Source organism: Ostrinia nubilalis, chromosome 4, assembly GCF_963855985.1.
Source record: "Ostrinia nubilalis chromosome 4, ilOstNubi1.1, whole genome shotgun sequence".
In the NCBI taxonomy this organism is placed as follows: Eukaryota; Metazoa; Arthropoda; class Insecta; order Lepidoptera; family Crambidae; genus Ostrinia; species Ostrinia nubilalis.
Genome location: NC_087091.1, coordinates 14,156,463 through 14,175,375, shown reverse-complemented (window position 1 = coordinate 14,175,375; position 18,913 = coordinate 14,156,463). Strand labels below are relative to the sequence as shown.

The window sequence follows — 18,913 nt, the reverse complement described above, 5'->3', positions numbered from 1 at the left end:
TCCTGTTATGGTAGTAATAGAAAGAAAGGGGAATTACATTCAGTGTAATTGATTTCGTCTATTAACTTAGGACAATTCACTAGTCCCGTCACAGAAATAAAGTTTAAATTCTTCATTTCAATTTCTACCCGGCCGGGAATCGAACCCGGGACCTCTCGGCCGATGATTATGCTATGCTAGACCCGAAAGAGTCAAGTATAAAATGGTTTTATAAAATTAAAATCCTTGTTTGTTTTCACCATCAATCCCTAATTTTTTAAGTGACCTCTATGAAAACAAAATTATTGTTGTGTTACCATAGGGGTCACTTAAAAATTAGGGATTGATGGTGAAAACGGGCATTGAGGTCGAGGCGTCCCCTCGACCCGAGACTGCTACTAGTGGCCTCTGGCTTTATGCACATTGTCCCACAGGCTGTGGGCCACAGCCCACTGCACTGGCTGTCATATTATGTGGGACGTCATAACTTACGGGAAATGGAATATCGCGCTCGAATTAGTCGCTAGAGGCGCTTGTGCAGCGGTTCCCGAATAGTGGTCCGCGGAACCTTGGGGTTCCGTGGAAAGGCCGCAAGGGTTCCGTAAAAAATATTATCCCACGTTTCGTGACAGACGTTGTTCGCTCGCACCGACTTGTATACGCACAAGGGAGGGGGCAGGGCGGGCGTGCGGGCGGTGTAGTACGGGGGTTCCGCTAGGAAAAGTATAATCAATTAGGGTTCCTTGGCAAAAAAAAATTGGGAAACCCTGCGCTAGTGGACTAGTGCCCATTTTCACCACCAATCCCTCATTTTTAAGTGACCCCTTGAAAACAAAATTCCTGTTACCATAGAGGTTACTTAAAAATTAGGGATTGATGGTGAAAACGGGCATAGGACTACTAGAGCGCACATTTTCAGCAGTTGCTCAACGGGAAAATCACGAGGAGCAGCTGTAGATGTTGATGTTGTTGAATGTCTCAAATGTCTGTGGAATTCTCAGGTGGAATTTTATTTGCTTCAGCTATTTTTAATTCTTATTTGATTGAATATCTTGGAGTGTACTTCACTGATGCCTCTTATAAAGAGTGAAGAAAAGCAATTAGCGCTTCAGGGGCACTCATATTATACCTATTACTTATTTGAAAACGAATACAGGATTTATTTAATATTAAAGGATTTATGAACTATAATAATAATAAAAGATTTATGAAGGACGTGTATAAGTGCCCTGGAAAGGGCTTATGTACTGAATAAAATATTTGAATTTGAATTATGGGATAAAAGAAATAATAGTCAACATAATATTTTAGCAATAAAATAATTTATTTCAATACAAACAATTCAGATGTCACCTTTCTTTCACATGTCTTATAGGTATTTGAGATTAATATTGGTACCTACAAAAATGAGCATATTATCACAAAACGGATTGTAAAGAAAAATTGAAGATGACCTATCACAAGACTGAAGGAATTACAAATAAAATTCTAATACATTTAAAGCATAATTTGAAGCAAAATGCCTGGAATTTTCGTATTATACCCGTTAAATTAGATACCTACTGCTGATTAGGAAAAAGGATCTTACAAGGTTACATTTTTGAACCAGTATTATTCCTAGTTCAGAATTGGATTTGTCATTTTTTCGTAGTATTACATTACTATACAATAATTATCTTATTGTTAGACTGTAAGTGTAATTTTTACTCATTATTGAAATGGGAAAGTAGTTTAAAAGGTGGTTTTAAGATTTTCCTACTTCTGACCACTTATTCAACCTACAATTTGCTGTAAGTCTGTATAATTTACCAAGTCGAATATCTTATTATTAAACTCATAATGTACAAAAATTATGGCAATGTGTCACCTACAGAGATACTTAAATAAAGCTTCTTTCTTACTATCTACTTTCTTTTAAGCTACAAAGTGTAAAAATCTATTTATTTACAAAATAGGTGGACTCTTCGTTAAAACGCTCAAAATGCACACAACACTCTTATGTACAAACATAAAACCGCCCCCCAAGCCCCCAACCAGAGCAAACGCTATAGTGATCATCGTCAACCTATTGAAAAAATCTATAATTGTAGGTATTTCACACAAGTTAAGAGTCCCGATTTTACCTAATAAACCCATCGTGATGTGACGATGGGACTAAAAATACCTACTATCTAAAATTTTCCTTTCCCATGTGAAACGATAACTTTCATAGCATAAAATGTTCTGGAAAATCACTATAGCCTTTATCCCATACAATATGATTTTCTATTCTATTTGCTTGGAACCCCTAGTTCGGAAATTAAACCTTATTTTTTAAAAACTACATAATGTAACCTAATTGTTTTCCTTCTTTATTTAATTCCTCAAGTCAATTTTCTTGGTTTATTACAAACACTAGGTTTTAATTTATCTATGTTTTGGTTTCTTATTATAAAAATAGTTTCATGTAATTAATGCTTTCAATATAATAAACGAATCATACCTATATCATGCATACCTACTCGTATGTAATATCTCAAATACAATAAATAAACATGAGTCTTTAATCGACATAGTGATCTTATTATTTTCTGTAAAAATTGATTACTTACTCTGTAATGAAGAAAACAGAATTAAAGTAATTAAGACCATGGTATGACTTTTATTGTTTTAATTAATAGAAAGTATGTACGATCTAGCAATACAAGTTTAATAAATAAATGAACAACGCTGTATTACTATTGATGTTATCACTATGACGATTAAAGTATGAAAAAATTTAAGTCACTTCTTTATACAGTGAACTTATAATGCCTTAATTAATCAATAACTTGACTATTTACACATAACTCGACTGACTTTGGATGCCATTCCTTTCTTTCTCTAAATAAGAACACCATGTATTTAAAATACGCATAATGTATAATTTTATTTTGCACTTGTCCCGGTAAATACGCCTCTTAGGACCTCCTAACGGCAGCGCAGAAGTCAGAAATGTGTCCCCAATAGCGTTGTGTTGCGATATATTCGGGACGTCCCATTATACAAAAGTCCCAATTTCTACTTAGTTTTTAATATCGTTAATTTTAATCGCTTTTGTCGTTGAAACATTTAACACTGGCAATACTAAATTATATTAGTCCATGGCAATACTAATTCCAACGTGAAATCATGCAATTATGCAAAATACATCCACAATGGTTTGTAATGTAAATTAAAAATACTATTATAAATTATCATTTTCTCACATTCAAAATAAATTACCTATTTAATCACACCACAACCCACAATGGGACTTCCCACGATACCGCGCGGAGGCACCAACATTCAATTCATTTTAGTCTAATAAATTAAACTTCTAACAGATGGCGCTATTAAACCATAGGCAAGGAGCATTCAAGCTATACTTATATATTATACATACATTTTTGTCATTTCATAAAATATTTTTATTTCTACATAATCTAAGGAATGTGAATAGTTAACTAAAATGTCCAAAATTTAAGCAATATACAAATTAGATTACACAAGTTGAAATAAATAGCATTTACTTCTAAACTATGGCAGTGGATTACTGATGTAAAAGACAGTCTTGCAGAAAATTAACGCTAGACCCTTAAATTAAATACAATAATATAATATACACAGTAAAATCAATTAACTAATTGAGATTCATTGGAAATCTTGTACTATAATTTCACACTCTTGTTTCAGCGTCGTCTTCAGTAGTAGATTTCCTGGGGAATAAAAAATAGAAATAAGTGACTTATTTAACTATAAAAATGTTTACAATGTTCCATTTTTATGATGAATTATTTCAAAAGCGATATGATAACTTAGTTCTTCTTTCGGCCGCTAGGACTAAGTATTTTGGTATTTGGTGCCACTTCAGAATTTATGACTGACTGATCTGTATGTTTTAACTGTAAGTACAAAAACCACACTTAAGTATGTGGAAAATACTAAATATCATGTCATGTAAACCAGAGGCGTGGTGGTGACGTCGACGCACGTGATTGTGTGATAAGCGTGATGATGCCTACTTAGCACACAAATCTCTTGCGGCCATTCTGTCTGTTCATGACCAAAGATAAAGACAATTATCTAATATTTAGTCTGGTTATACATTACTTAATAGTTTTTAAACACATTTATTTATGAAAGTTAACGTTATTTTGTGTACATACAGAGTGATGTTTTTTTTGTGTGTGAGTATGGCCATATTCGAAATTCAAATGGAAATTAATTTAAAAGAAATGAAAGGACACAAGAAGAATTTCTGAGTGAAAGTGACTTTTATGCTAGTAAAAGAACATCTTTCGACCCATAAGCCCATTAACATGTTCATATATTTAAGTAGGTACCTAGTCCCTGAATGTAACACTTATCGTAATAACATACAATAAGTACTTAGGTATACTTAAAAAGTGACGTCATGCAGAAAACTATTTACCTCCTCTCTAAGATGTTGATGACATGGCGCGACACCACCGGTTAGCAAAGCAAAAGATGATTACAATGAGTGTTTCTCATACAACCGCCACCATCTATAGACAATTTAGCATTAAAGGTGTTTTAAAAATTTATAATTAAATAATTGTGTAACTTAAAATCGGTTTAAGCACATGTAAGATTTACGACCAAAAGTAGACGTGACTTTATACGAGTCAAGAAGTAGTTTTAAGGATGATTGTTTTTCAATTATTGAATTATGGTTTTTCACACTATTACAAGTAAGGCGCTTAAATCAATTTTAAATCTTACAAATTCAATAAAATTGAAATTAGTCGTCTTCGAAACAAGTTCAGAAAATTGTATTTGAACTTCAACATGCAACCATGCAAATGACGAATTAGAAGTAAGTAAAAGTAATAGTTTTTTTAATTATATTCATATACTTACTCGCTAGTCTCACCCATACTCGCGAGCGGCGCTCCCATTTGTTGTTGAGGTTCACCTGGATAAATTACAAAGACGATGTAACTAAAGAATAGGATTTATCCGGTTCGAAGGACCATTAGTTTGTCGGGGATTTCTTTCCGGATTTTGAACTTGAACCCAGTATTTTGGAGAAACACAGCTCAGCGCTCCATTTAATATTTACACAATAATTATAGGAAGTTTGTATAAAAGACACACAAATAAGAAGCTAAAATATCTCTCTTTCTAAGGATTAGTGCACGGTGTGTTTTATCTGTTACAGAAGGGCTTTCATTGTTATTAAATAACATAAAATATAGACCGCACCAAAAGTCTTCTGCATTTTTAGTAATGATAAAAGCCGAATGAATCAGAGCATGTTTATGTCTTTCACTTCAAAATTTAATTTAGCATAAATAAATATTAATATGAAAGTATACCAAAGAGTATTGGTGCAGACTATACACGTAAAAAAGGTTGCAAAAGAAAAAATAAAAAGTGCCAGGCGTTACCTGCGTGCGCTAGGTCACTACGCGAGGGCTGGGCGCCGCGCAAGCTCGCGTGGTCCTCCTCCGCTAGCGAGCAAAACGAACGGTGAGGACGCGTATTTTTGAAATATACTCATCATATTCATCACAAAAATCGGCCCACCTACGTTTTACAGGAAAACTCGTTTCTACTGACACAATCATGGTGCCCCAACAATATTGGTGTTATTTGAAAGCCCAATAAATATCCTTAAAGAAAAACACATTTAATTTCTTAATAAAAGAATAACATAAACGCGATATACAATAAATGTGACTTGAAAAAAGACCTCACTTTGGGCTCACCTCTGGGATCAATTAGACCAATTTTTATGGTTTTAAAACCAAATAATGATCTCACGTGTCCTCTTTAACAGATGGATAGCGATTAATCCCAACTTAACAGTTTTATAGCCATAAAAGTTGGCTCATGCGTAACTACCTATTTTTTGAAGAAGTGACTCTGGATTCTTCTACAGATACATTTTTGGGGTAAAAACCTTTCCTTTAATGAAATGAAGTTTAGAACTAGGCTTTTAAATGGTGCCAATATTGGTGGGAAGTGGGGATGCATACGTTTGAAAGTGCTTGTCGCGGGAGGGTCGATTTTTATGATGACCAGTGTATATCTTCTTCGCATACGTATTTGAACATAGGATGTGTCCGATTCCACATTGGAATTCGAATACTTCAAAAATACGCCACCTGATAAGCAGGCATCGCAGACTAGGATCGAGCAAATAAGTACGCTCTGAATTTACTGACAGGATCACGATGCTGATTGTCATTGTGTAAAAAAATTCAACCTGTGTGCTCTGGCTGGGTCCGATAACAATACGATAATAACTTTATGTGCACAGTATTCTAGTCTTATTTGCTTGATGCATTAAGTATGGGCTGCAACACCTGCATGTTAGGTGAACCATAAAACACTGCAATGTCAGTTTAAGTCCAATTTTAATGAGGCTCAGTCGAATTTAAGTATTGATTGAGGATAGGCAAAAAGTATGTATGTACACGGTCTGGCCTCGTAGGTAAAAAGCTTTGGGATAAAACGTATAAAATAATAACCAAAATTAACAACAATTAGGTTTAAAATAGCTGTAAGAAACAGCAACAAATATAACAACAAAATAATTGCAAAATCAAAATCACAAAATCAACGTGCTCACACATTATAACACAAAAAAATTATAAAACTTAAAAATTCTTACCTGTATACGGGAACAGATATTTATCGTGAGGGTGATGCTTATCCGAGCCATCAGACATCCTCTCATTGTAGTCTTGGCCGTAATGACTATCCATTTTCCTCTGATAGTCGTTCTTCAACATAGTAGCAATCCCGGAATCCCTAAAATCCCTGGGGGGATACCCGTCGTGCTCCCGTGTAGATACCCCCGAATCCCTGAAGTCCCTTGACCCGTAGACGTTGGTGTCAGTATTTAGGTATTTGGTAGGGCTGTAGCCGTAGTCTGACGTTCTTGATGAGAGGTAGGTCTTGGACCCGTAAGGGTTTCCCGCCAGTCGGTACATCGTGGGAGACATTGGATAGTTGGGGTCGTAAGGAACTTGCTTCTCGCCGTCGTTCGGTAGAACGCCGTACATAAGCTCGTCTTCTAGCCCGTATCTGTTGAGAAAAATGGAAATGGTTTCTGTTAATGATGATTTGAAATGGTGTTAAAGAGTACAAGTGTTACTCTTTAAGTCTTTGTTCTGATAAGTCTTTACAATTTTACATCAGAACAGCAGAAAAGATTATTCAAATCAAATTTCTTTATTTGCGTAATTCCAGGTTTATAAGTGGTCTTACATGGACAGATTAACGAGGCCATCCCGTTCAGTTCTATTCTGTCCTCAAAACCTTCCGAGTTGTAATTTCCCTTGGCTAGTTAGTTACCTGTTTTATGAAGCGGCGTCTGGAAACTTCTGCTCAGTCACCCAAAACGGACTTGACAAGTTTCTCACTCACCTTTTATCGAGTGAGCAACCTAGAAATTGACCACGTTAACCATGCGATACACAGTCTAGAAGCCTCCACGCTAGCCACGTAAGTATCATGCACGTTCTCCAGTATGGAGACCAAGTCTGACGTGAGGTCTGGGTTCGGAAAAGGATTGAGGTAGGGTTGAGGCCACTTTGTTCAGTGCCTCATTTTCCGAGAAATTCTTCGAGTTATAGCAGTATTATCACTAGGTTGCTTCTCACCTGTTATCCAGCGGCAGTCTGGAAGCTTCCACGCTAGCTACATAGGTATCGTGCACGTTCTCCAGTATGGAGGGCTTGGCGCGGTGGCGGCCGAGCTGGTACACGTCTGACGTGAGACGCTGTTTACATAGGTTCGGGTCTGTCTGTCACCGTCGCTCATGTTGGCATCTCGCTTTGCGTGAGAGGGATGGCAACATTTTTCGGAGTAACTCCGCGAGTTTGGAAGAAGATTGGGGGAGGACCATGCCATACCATTCAGTGCCTCGTTGTCTATGGAACCCTCTAATGTCTATATTTACTTTGCTAGTTCTTACCTAAAATGTCGCATTGAGACCCGCGTTTCTCTATTTTGGTTCTTACCTGTTATCCAGCGGCAGTCTGGAAGCTTTCACGCTGGCCACATAAGTATCGTGCACATTCTCCAGTATGGAGACCAAGTCTGACGTCTGGTCTGGGTTCGTTAAATAATTGGGGCTAGGGGGTGAGGCCACTCTGTTCAGTGCCTCATTTTCTGAGAAATCCTTCGAGTTGTAAAAGTACTCTAGCTGTTTCTTACCTGTTATCCAGCGGCAGTCTGGAAGCTTCAACGCTGGCCACATAGGTATCGTGTACGTTCTCCAGTATGGAGGGCTTGGCGCGGTGGCGGCCGAGCTGGTACACGTCCGACGTCAGGTCCGGGTTTGGAAGCGGATTGGGCGAGGGCGAGGCCATCCCGTTCAGTGCCTCGCTATCCGCAAAACCTTCCGAGTTGTACTACTTACGAGCGGTAGTCTAGAACCTTCCACTCTGGCCACGCAATACCTGTTATCGAGCTAGCAACCTAAAAACTTCCACGATGGTCACGCGATACTGTCTGGTTCTCACCTGTTGTAGATGTAACAATACTCTCACTTGGCTGGTTCTCACCAGTTATCCAGCGGTAGTCTGGAAGCTTCCACGCTAGCCACATAAGTATCATGCACGTTCTCCAGTATGGAGGGCTTGGCTCGTTGCGGGCGAGCTGGTAGTCTGGGCTACCTACTCCAAAACGTTGTTTACGTAGTTTCGGATCATCTGTCACCGTCGCTCATGCTGCATTCTCGAATTGCGTGAGAGGGATGGCAACATTCAAAGCAATTGATTACGTTTTTCGGAGCAACCCCGCGGGTCCGGAAGAAGATTGGGGAATGGAGAAGTCATCCCGATCAGTGCCTAGTTGTCCGCGGAATCCTCAAAGTACTTGGCTGTTTCTCACCTGTTATCCAGCGGCAGTCTAGAAGCTTCAACGCTGACCACGTAAGTATCGTGCACGTTCTCCAGTATGGAGGGCTTGGCGCGGTGGCGGCCGAGCTGGTACACGTCTGACGTGAGACGCTGTTTACGTAGGTTCGGGTCTGTCTGTCACCGTTGCTCATGCTGGCATCTCGCTTTGCGTGAGAGGGATGGCAACATTCGGAACTACGGATAACGTTTTTCGGAGCAACCCCGCGGGTTCGGAAGAAGATTGGGGGAGGGTGAGGCAATACCATTCAGTGCCTCGTTGTCTATGGAACCCTCTAAGATGTATATTAACTTGACTGATTCTCACCTGTTATCCAGCGGTAGTCTGGAAGCTTCCACGCTAGCTACATAGGTATCGTGCACATTTTCCAGTATGGAGGGCTTGGCTCGTTGCGGGCGAGCTTCTAGTCTGGGCTACCTACTCCAAAACGCTGTTTACGTAGTTTCGGATCATCTGTCACCGTCGCTCATGCTGGCATCTCGCTTTGTGTGAGAGGGATGGCAACATTCAAAGCAATTGATAACGTTTTTCGGAGCAACCCCGCGGGTTCGGAAGAAGATTGGGGAATGGTGAGGTCATCCCGATCAGTGCCTAGTTGTCCGCGGAATCCTCAAAGTACTTGGCTGTTTCTCACCTGTTATCCAGCGGCAGTCTGGAAGCTTCCACGCTAGCTACATAGGTATCGTGCACGTTCTCCAGTATGGAGGGCTTGGCGCGGTGGCGGCCGAGCACACGTCTGACGTGAGACGCTGTTTACGTAGGTTCGAGTCTGTCTGTCACCGTCGCTCATGTTGGCATCTCGCTTTGCGTGAGAGGGATGGCAACATTTTTCGGAGTAACTCCGCGAGTTTGGAAGAAGACTGGGGGAGGGTAAGGCAATACCATTCAGTGCCTCGTTGTCTGTGGAACCCTCTAATGTCTATATTTACTTGGCTAGTTCTTACCTAAAATGTCGCATTGAGACCCGCGTTTCTCTATTTTGTTTCTCACCTGTTATCGAGCGGCAGTCTAGAAGCTTCCACGCTGGCCACGTAAGTATCGTGCACGTTCTCCAGTATGGAGGGCTTGGCTCGTTGCGGGCGAGCTGGTACAGTCTGGGCTACCTACTCCGAAACGCTGTTTACGTAGTTTCGGATCATCTGTCACCGTCGCTCATGCTGCACTCTCGATTTGCGTGAGAGGGATGGCAACATTCAAAGCAATTGATAACGTTTTTCGGAGCAACCCCGCGGGTTCGGAAGAAGATTGGGGAAGGCGGTGCCATATCGTTCAGTGCCTCGTTGTCCATGGTGGAACGTTCAAAAGTGTATAAAGTATTTTTTACCTGTTATCCAGCGGTAGTCTGGAAGCTTCCACGCTGGCCACATAAGTATCGTGCACATTTTCCAGTATGGAGGGCTTGACGCGGTGGCGGCCGAGCTGGTACACGTCTGACGTGAGACGCTGTTTACGTAGGTTCGGGTCTGTCTGTCACCGTCGCTCATGCTGGCATCTCGCTTTGCGTGAAAGGGATGGCAACATTTTTCGGAGTAACTCCGGGAGTTTGGAAGAAGACTGGGGGAGGGTGAGGTAATACCATTCAGTGCCTCGTTGTCTATGGAATCCTCTAAGGTCTATATTAACTTGGCTGATTCTCACCTGTTGTCGAGCGGCAGTCTGGAAGCTTCCACGCTGGCCACATAAGTGTCATGCACGTTCTCGAGTATGGAGGGCTTGGCGCGGTGGTGGCCGAGCTGGTACACGTCTGACGTCAGGTCCCGCAGGACTACTCCGAAACGAAGTTTCGGGTCTATCTGTCACCGTCGCTCATGCTGGCATCTCGCTTTGCGTGAGAGGGATGGCAACATTCAAAACTTCGGATAACGTTTTCCGGAGTAACCCCGTGGGTTCGGAAGAAGATTGGGGAAGGGTGAGGACATTTAGTGCCTCATTTTTCATGGAACCCTCTAATGTCTATATTTACTTGGCTGGTTCTTACCTAGAATATCGCATTGAGACCCGCGTTTCTCTATTTTGTTTCTCACCTGTTATCGAGCGGCAGTCTGGAAGCTTCCACGCTGGCCACGTAAGTATCGTGCACGTTCTCCAGTATGGAGGGCTTGGCGCGGTGGCGGCCGAGCTGGTACACGTCCGACGTCAGGTCCGGGTTTGGAAGCGGGTTAGGGGAGGGCGAGGCCATCCCGTTCAGTGCTTCGTTGTCCGAGCCGGTCTCTTGGGACCACCGGCCCATTTCTGGGCGGTTCCCTTCTGTTTGAAAAGTAACAGATTTAAAGTTGCTAATTATGAAAATTGGACGTCGTAACAATAATTATACAATAGGGATGTTTCCTGGGTCAAAAAGCAAGAGTTTTAATTAGTCCGTCAGTTAACTTATCAAAAAATACTCTACACGTATTTTTCACTTTTTCAAACTAATGAAAATTTAAAGAGATAAAGCGCGCCAAAGTTCATAAGAAGAGGCCCGTGACGTCAATGCTTGCATAAAAGTGCCGCACGTTGTGACGTCGTGCGTGCGGAACTTCAACGCACCATAACTATGTAATTATTTGTTAGATTGAGAAATAAAAATATATGTGTCCAATATTTTTTGATATTAAACATGACGGACTAAAAATTTTTTTTTAGGAAACTAGCCTATTACCTTAGGAGACATAGATAGAATGCTATAAATAAACATCTACCAAAGATACTGTTTTAAAATTAGTAATGGCACGGCTGCCTTTAAGTGTCTAGCTTAAATGCGCTCTAAAAGTTCAAAATGTAAAGTACCTTCTCTTATATGAGGCTGCCATCGCGGCGTGATGCCCAAAGGAGCCCCTTCGGTGATATTTGGTAAGTAGCCTCCACCGTTCCCGCTCGTTCCTCGATCCCCTACAAAAAAGTTATAATTTTTTGAATCAAAGAATAGTATATTGTTACGCATTCTGCTTCATAAGACTGATGCCCGTTTTCACCATCAATCCCTAATTTTGAAGAGACCCCTATGAAAACAAAATGCCTGTTAATACGGGTCACTTGAAAATTAGGGATTGATGGTGAAAACGGGCATGAGTCTGAGATACTGGTACTGACTGACTTATTTTGTAAGTGGCTGGCGCAGCCGCCATTAGACTAGTTGCTGGGTTTCATGTTGACTCTGTATAGGTCGCGCAGCGAGAGTTGAGTCTTATGTAGTCGTACTGACAAGTTTAGTGCTTTCTCTCTCGCTTGTTGACATTTATCAAGCGCGTGGTAGCAAGTGTTATTTGAACTTGATTGTGTAATATGTTGTTTGTTTTGTATTAAAATATTACATCAGTGTACGTGTTCGCCTCAACTTTCGTTGAGCGACCTATAAATTAAGTTGTTTGAGGGACCTAATCATCGATCAAAATGGAAATCATTGGGGGCCTATGTTCATCAGTGTACTGCGTTTACACTGCGCGGAAATTAGCAAAGTCAAGTCAAAAAAACAGTGGGGTGGGGATGAAAAAATGAATGAATTTCATCCCCACTCCTCTGTTTTTTTGACTTGACTCGGCTAATTTCCGCATAGTGTAAATCCGCCAGTGGACATCCTATGGCTGAAATGATGATGATGTGGCTACTCACTGGCGACAGAAGGTGGGTGGCTGGCGCGGCGGCCACTGGTCTCGTCGTCGTCAGAGGAGTGGCTTGAAGCCAAGTCCAGGCTGCGGTCGCTTCCATCGCTGTCACTGTCGGTGGCTTCAGTAGCCTCCTCGCCGGTTTCTGCTGTGGTCTCGCCGTCTGTGGCCGCTTTGCGCCGACGACGGCCTTGGTCTAAGTGATAGATAGAGCAAAGAAGTCCATTACTTTCTAATGAACATCGGTCTGTTATTCAAATGTAAAAATGAATCAACAGGAACAATATACTTGTGAATAAAATGGCGATATTTGTGGCATGAAAAAATTTGGGTGCATGAAAACCGAGTGGCAGGCGAACGCGTTTAGAACAGACAAAAAGTAGGAACAGTCTGACAAGATGGCTGGCTGACCCGTGTGCCATCGAAACTAGCAATAATTAAGTTTTTCGCGTAAGATATTTAGACTTTAAACAAGATTTATCAATGATAGATTCATGATACACAGTATATTGGTTATACTACTTACCGTCTTTTCTGGTGTGTAGTGAGGAGTCAAACCCTCTGAGGTAGGCCGGCATGTCGCTCGCACTGGTGTTGTAATTTGATGTCGATGTACTCGTGTGACGCAATTGGCCGTCACTGCGACTGAAGTAAAAAAAATGTGGTTGTATTACTGTTCTTGAGTTTTTCAACAATGTGATTCACGCCCGTATTCACAAAAATTACTATGGGGTCTCACAGTCCGCGTGGACATACAGCGTGACACACGAATCAATCACAGAGCTCTATTCAAAACTGTGCGTTCGATTTGCTGCTTCACTTAAGCAAGTATCGTTTGTGAATACGGGTGAAAGATTAATGGAGAAAATAACAATACCTGTAAGGACTAGAACTAGTCTTAGTAGTAGATCTAGAGGTGGTGGACGAAGCAGAGATGCCAATGTTTCGCAATTGCCGGCCAGGCTCTGTGCTGCTGTGGTATGCTAGAGCTGACCTGGGAAGAATAAGAAACCATTTTAGTTTTACATCAAGATAAGCACACTAAAAAGACCACAGCTTAGCTGATTATTCAGTTTTTTCATTAAAATTTTCTTTACAATTTCTTTAGCAGCTAAAAAAACTGTCTGACATACCTGTTGACCTGTGACAGGTTCTGTGCACTGCTGCTGACTATCACCGAAGTATCAGCCAGAGGAACTTTCTTTCCCAGACATCTCAGCATCGTTCTACAAAAATAACAATTTTATCAACAAAATGAATTAATTCTGACATTCAGATTCAGCTTATAAATCAATCGTTTACACTGTCTTTATTTCCAATTCATATGAAAATCTTACAAAACCTATTGTGCATAGGTGTCAAACGCTGGTGAGCAATGGTCATAGAACCCAAGATCCGAGGATCCAAAAAATAGTTGTTTTGGTACAGGCTTCACTGAATAAGCTGAGTAAAAAAGTAAAGGTAGTAAAAGGGGTGCCTCAAACTTACAACTCACAAATGTGAGGAGAGTATATGCAGGTGACTGACACTTTTATAGTTTTAAGAGAATACATAGACCTATCTAGAGTGCAACGGTAGGAATAAGGCGATTATCACACTGCGCGGTACGCGGGGCGACAGATTTAATCATTGTATGCAAGTACCTCAGTTTGTATAGAAAACACGCGCGGCACAACACACTGACTACGCGTCTGCGCGCGGGATTTTTTATATGAAATCACGCGGACCGCGGCGGAGCGCGGCGCAGTGTGATAATCGCCTAATGCTTACAAATACTTCTGTATACTTTACCTGTGCAAATTGTCTCTCGCTCGCACATTAAACGCGATGAGACCCAACGCCGTCGCGGCCGCGTGCAATGTGATGGCCCCCGCGAGAATCGAACTCAGCATCCCTCGCCGGGCGCCCGTCTCGCTGCCCAGCACCAAAGCACTGGCCCATGCCGCCGTCAGGAGAGGCAGGCAGATCACGCTCACAGCTAGAAGCATCCTGTTGTGATATTCAGAAGTTTGAATTAGTTAAGTAGTCTTAAAAATAATAATTGGCATCATTATTAATTACTATTCGTTACTGGTGTTTTGTGGAACTTAAATGTTATTACTTCTCCCTTATCGCGCTAGAAGCTACTCACGTATTAAACACTATCGCGTATAACTTTATTACTAAGAAGTAGGTATAGTCTTTACATCAGAATAGTACATACTGCCTGTATGTAATTTCGCGAAATAAGCTTTTATGCCGTGTGGTGACGGCAGAGTAGAATACATTTGTCACCAACCCCTACTCTTCCCGCGGGTGTCGTAAGAGGCGACTTAGGGACTACACATCAAACAAAGAACGGGCAGCAGCGCTATCTGAAAAACATCAATATTTTAAACTGCGATCTCCAACCCGCCTGCCAAGCGTGGGGATTATGGCAAAACCCTTCACTATAGTGAAGGAGGCTCATAGTCCAGCAGTGGACTGTAAAGGGCTGTTGATGATGATGAAACTTTTATGTGAATAGAAATTTCCGTCAAGTGAGATGCATATCAATAGCTTCCTTGTTGTGGACCTTTGATTACCGAAGTAATATATCGTGAATACTAAGCTACTACAAGGACAAAACAATGTTGAAAGTACGATATTGATTACTACGACTAAAGAAATACAGTTCAAAATCTCACCTCAAGTTCCCAAATCCCACGACATGGTCGCGCACAGTAAAGGCAGCCGATGTGGCGGCGGCGAGACACGCCAACGCAGCTAGAGCGTATGCACCCGCCGGCACCACCACCCACCACACCACGCCCTCGTGGCAGCTCACCCAGCAGCTGCGCAAGAATGGACTCTATGATCACTGAGTTAAGGGATTAAATTGCCTGTGACAGGCTCATCTAGCAGCTGTACAAGATTGGACTCTATGATCAGTGTCGTAAGACATTTGCTGCTGCGTGGTAGCGCATAGTAAAAGCAGCCGATGTTGCTGCGGCGAGGCACGCCAACGCAGCTAGAGCGTAAGCGCCTGCCGGCACCACCACCCACCACACCACGCCCTCGTGGCAGCTCACCCAGCAGCTGCGCAAGAATGGACTCTTTAACTACTGACATAAGGCATTAAATTGCCTGTGACAGGCAGCAGCAGCTGCACAAGATTGGACTCTATGATCGGTGTCATAAGACATTTGCTGCTGCGATGTGGTCGCACACAGTAAAAGCAGCTGACGTAGCGGCGGCGAGACACGCCAACGCAGCTAGAGCGTATGCACCCGCCGGCACCACCACCCACCACACCACGCCCTCGTGGCAGCTTACCCAGCAGCTGCGCAAGAATGGACTCTATAACTACTGACATAAGGCATTAAATTGCCTGTGACAGGCTCATCTAGCAGCTAGAGAACTATCCCAGCTAAATTGCAGGAGAGCCGTCTGCGGTGGTACGGACACGTCATGAGGCGACCATACGACCAGAAAAGTGCTAGACATCCGAACTAAGCCCCGCGGACGAGGAATACCCCGAATTACATGGATGTCCGTAATCAATAACGACCTTAACCCATTATAGACTGAGTTTTATGAAAGTGTCAGATTTTTGTTTTTTTGAAATATGTTCATAATTATGGTCTACATAATGATATACAAGCATTAAAAAAATCATCCGACCTGTAATCTAGAAAAAAAATGCTGGTACCATATGGTACCGCTAGCCGCTTACCGTGTCAGTCGGTTGAAACATAACTTTATCATGGACTTTACAAAAATAGGGTAAATGATATATTTTATTATTATTATAATATGTATTAATATACAAGCAAATAACAGGTGTGACATTAAATGTAAAAAAAACTGTATATTGGGTAAGCAACATTCATTTTTATCTTTGAATATTCAAAAATTTGGAATGGAGCTTGGCATTGCATTGCTGCACATAGCCCCACGTGACATTTTCTATACTCTAATATTGTTCGAGAGTTTCAATTATATTGAATTCGTTCTTTAAACATCTACTTCGTCTTGGGACTTTCATCGTCCACCAAAACTGCCAATGTTTCATGTAAGTTACATCTAAAATAAATAAAAAACCATGGTTTTGTAAAGTATAGGAAACTATTTTACTTTATCTTTCTGTATACCTTATATACCATTGAATATATCACATACTTTCCAATAAATACAGTAAAAACTAAAAATCATAAAATAATTAAAAAGACACGGTAAGCGGCTAGCGGTACCGTACGGTACCAGTAATTTTGACATACAATATTTCCCATTATTATTACCTATCGACGTAATTTTACACCATTTCACAATAAGAGCACTTATGGAGAATACAAAATTGTAACAAAATCTGTATTTCACTATCACACACAAAAAATATGATCACTTACTTGAATGGCGCGTCAATTTTTAAGAGAAAATTTTGAAGCACTCACTTCAATCATCAATTACACACAACTGAAAAGAATAACTGTCAATTTTTATTCCTAGAAGTATAGACCATATCTATTGGCTACGACTTGCATCAATCAGAGCACTGCATCTATTCACGTGTTAATGTATAGAGCCAAATTAAAACACACAAAAAAGTGGTACCATATGGGACCGCTAGTCTATAATGGGTTAAAGAAGCCCAAGTTAACAGTAAGACAACCCAGGACCGAGCCGCCTGGAGACGCATGACGCGGAGGCCCGACCCCAAATAAAATGGGAATGGACGAAGCAAAGTAGTAGGCTCATCTAGCAGCTGCACAAGATTGGACTCTATGGTCAGTGTCATAAGATATTTGCTGCTGCGTAATCGCGCACAGTGAAGGCAGCTGACGTGGCGGCGGCGGCCAGGCACGCCAGCGCTGCCAGGGCGTACGCGCCCGCCGGCACCACCATCCACCACACCACACCCTCGTGGCAGCTCACCCAGCAGCTACGCAAGAATGGACTCTATGATCCGTGACATAAGGCATTAAATTGCCTGTGACAGGCTCGTCTAGCAGCTGCACAAGATTGGACTCTATGATCAGTGTCATAAGACATTTGCTGCTGCGACATGATCGCGCACGGTGAAAGCAAGTGACGTGGCTGCGGCAAGACACGCCAGCGCGGCCACGCGCGACCACTAGCATAAGGAGCTGCCTTTGGTAGTCCATGCAGCAGCTGTGGATATGTACCTTATGACCACTAGCATAGGACAGTGCCTCTAGCAGCTCACCTAGCATTCAAAACCTTTCTTCAAGTTGAACAGCGTGTTATGGAGAAGGCATGCACGGTGTTTCTTTACGAGACCAACATGAGCCCTTCGTGGTTCTCATTCTTCATCTATGTAACGAGGCTGCGCCTCTACACGCTGCATATGCTATAAATCTGTCAGTACAAAACAGTAGTTTAATCATACTTACAACAATGCGTTCCCATACTGCTGCTGATGGTGCGACGCGGCCAAAGCCAATGCCACGGCCGGCGCGGCATAAGCAGCTGCCATATGTGCCGCTAGTCCTCCATGGTTCACATCTCTCAGCTCCCTTACTAGGCGGCGCAGTTGCCACGCGTCGCAGGCCGACCAAGCTAAGGCTGCCACCCACCAGTAGTGGAGAGACATCGCTATGAGCTTGCACGCGAACTAGGAGAGAAGAAGATAAATAATTATAAAGTTTAAACGATTTCCTGATAGTAAGCTATAAAGGGTTTCTGAAAACAGGAGTCAATTTCGAGACATGCATGATTAATTGATTACCTATCATAATTTTCTAAGTGAGTTGACGAATGTGCTAGAAACAAAAATGTCCAAGAAGTTGTATCAGTTGTATGTATGATTTATGGAAACAGTGGTTTTGGCGTGACGCTGAAATGGCGCGACATCATAGTGAGTCATGTAACATAAAAATAGTTGCCCATGACGACACAAATCGTGAACTCGTGACTCTTTATTTACCACTCAACCGGTTACAAAGTGCTAATACACGGAGCTATAGATATCCAACCCATGGTCATTCTCATTATGTTGAATGGTCAGAAATTATACCTACTAATGACTTTACCCATTTGTGAAAGGTGTTTCACCAAAGTAACTGTAGCACGACATAAGAACAATAATACAGCGGGGCGCCACCGTCAATACCGGATCGCTGATTCCGATTTTTGCCATGTCGGAAACCATATAGTTGAACGATGGTAGCGTCCCCCTGTCATTGAGTTTGGTGGGACAGTTCAGCGTGGGTCATCTATAGTAACAAAGTTTTTATTTACTCACCTCATTCTGCACCAAGGAGTTCCTTGCCTTAAGCGCGATCAAGTACAGCAGTTCTGCCATGAACACGCAGAATATCATGTGCTTGTGTATTGAGTTGCTGACGGTTGCTGCGCCACATCAAGCAGGTGATCCACGAAAATGAATGAATTGCCCCACGACTTAGGACACATTTTGCAGTAACAAAGCTTTTATTACTCACCTCATTCTGCACCAGTGAGTTCCTTGCCTTCAG

The 18,913-nt window shown here is 41.8% G+C and overlaps 1 protein-coding gene across 1 annotated transcript in view; it reads right to left on the bottom strand.

The window, feature by feature from the left end:
* Positions 1 to 1,281: 1,281 nt before the first annotated feature.
* Positions 1,282 to 18,913, bottom strand: part of LOC135071393 (protocadherin-like wing polarity protein stan) — a gene marked incomplete at its 5' end in the record, with an annotated part of 73,369 nt that continues 55,737 nt past the window's right edge. The window contains 15 exon segments of the mRNA XM_063965185.1: positions 1,282 to 3,695; positions 4,861 to 4,915; positions 5,391 to 5,453; positions 6,620 to 7,035; positions 10,899 to 11,121; positions 11,644 to 11,745; positions 12,466 to 12,654; positions 12,985 to 13,103; positions 13,336 to 13,452; positions 13,592 to 13,684; positions 14,250 to 14,447; positions 15,125 to 15,271; positions 15,444 to 15,515; positions 17,831 to 18,051; positions 18,682 to 18,788. Coding sequence (XP_063821255.1) covers positions 3,656 to 3,695; positions 4,861 to 4,915; positions 5,391 to 5,453; positions 6,620 to 7,035; positions 10,899 to 11,121; positions 11,644 to 11,745; positions 12,466 to 12,654; positions 12,985 to 13,103; positions 13,336 to 13,452; positions 13,592 to 13,684; positions 14,250 to 14,447; positions 15,125 to 15,271; positions 15,444 to 15,515; positions 17,831 to 18,051; positions 18,682 to 18,788 — 2,162 coding nt within the window.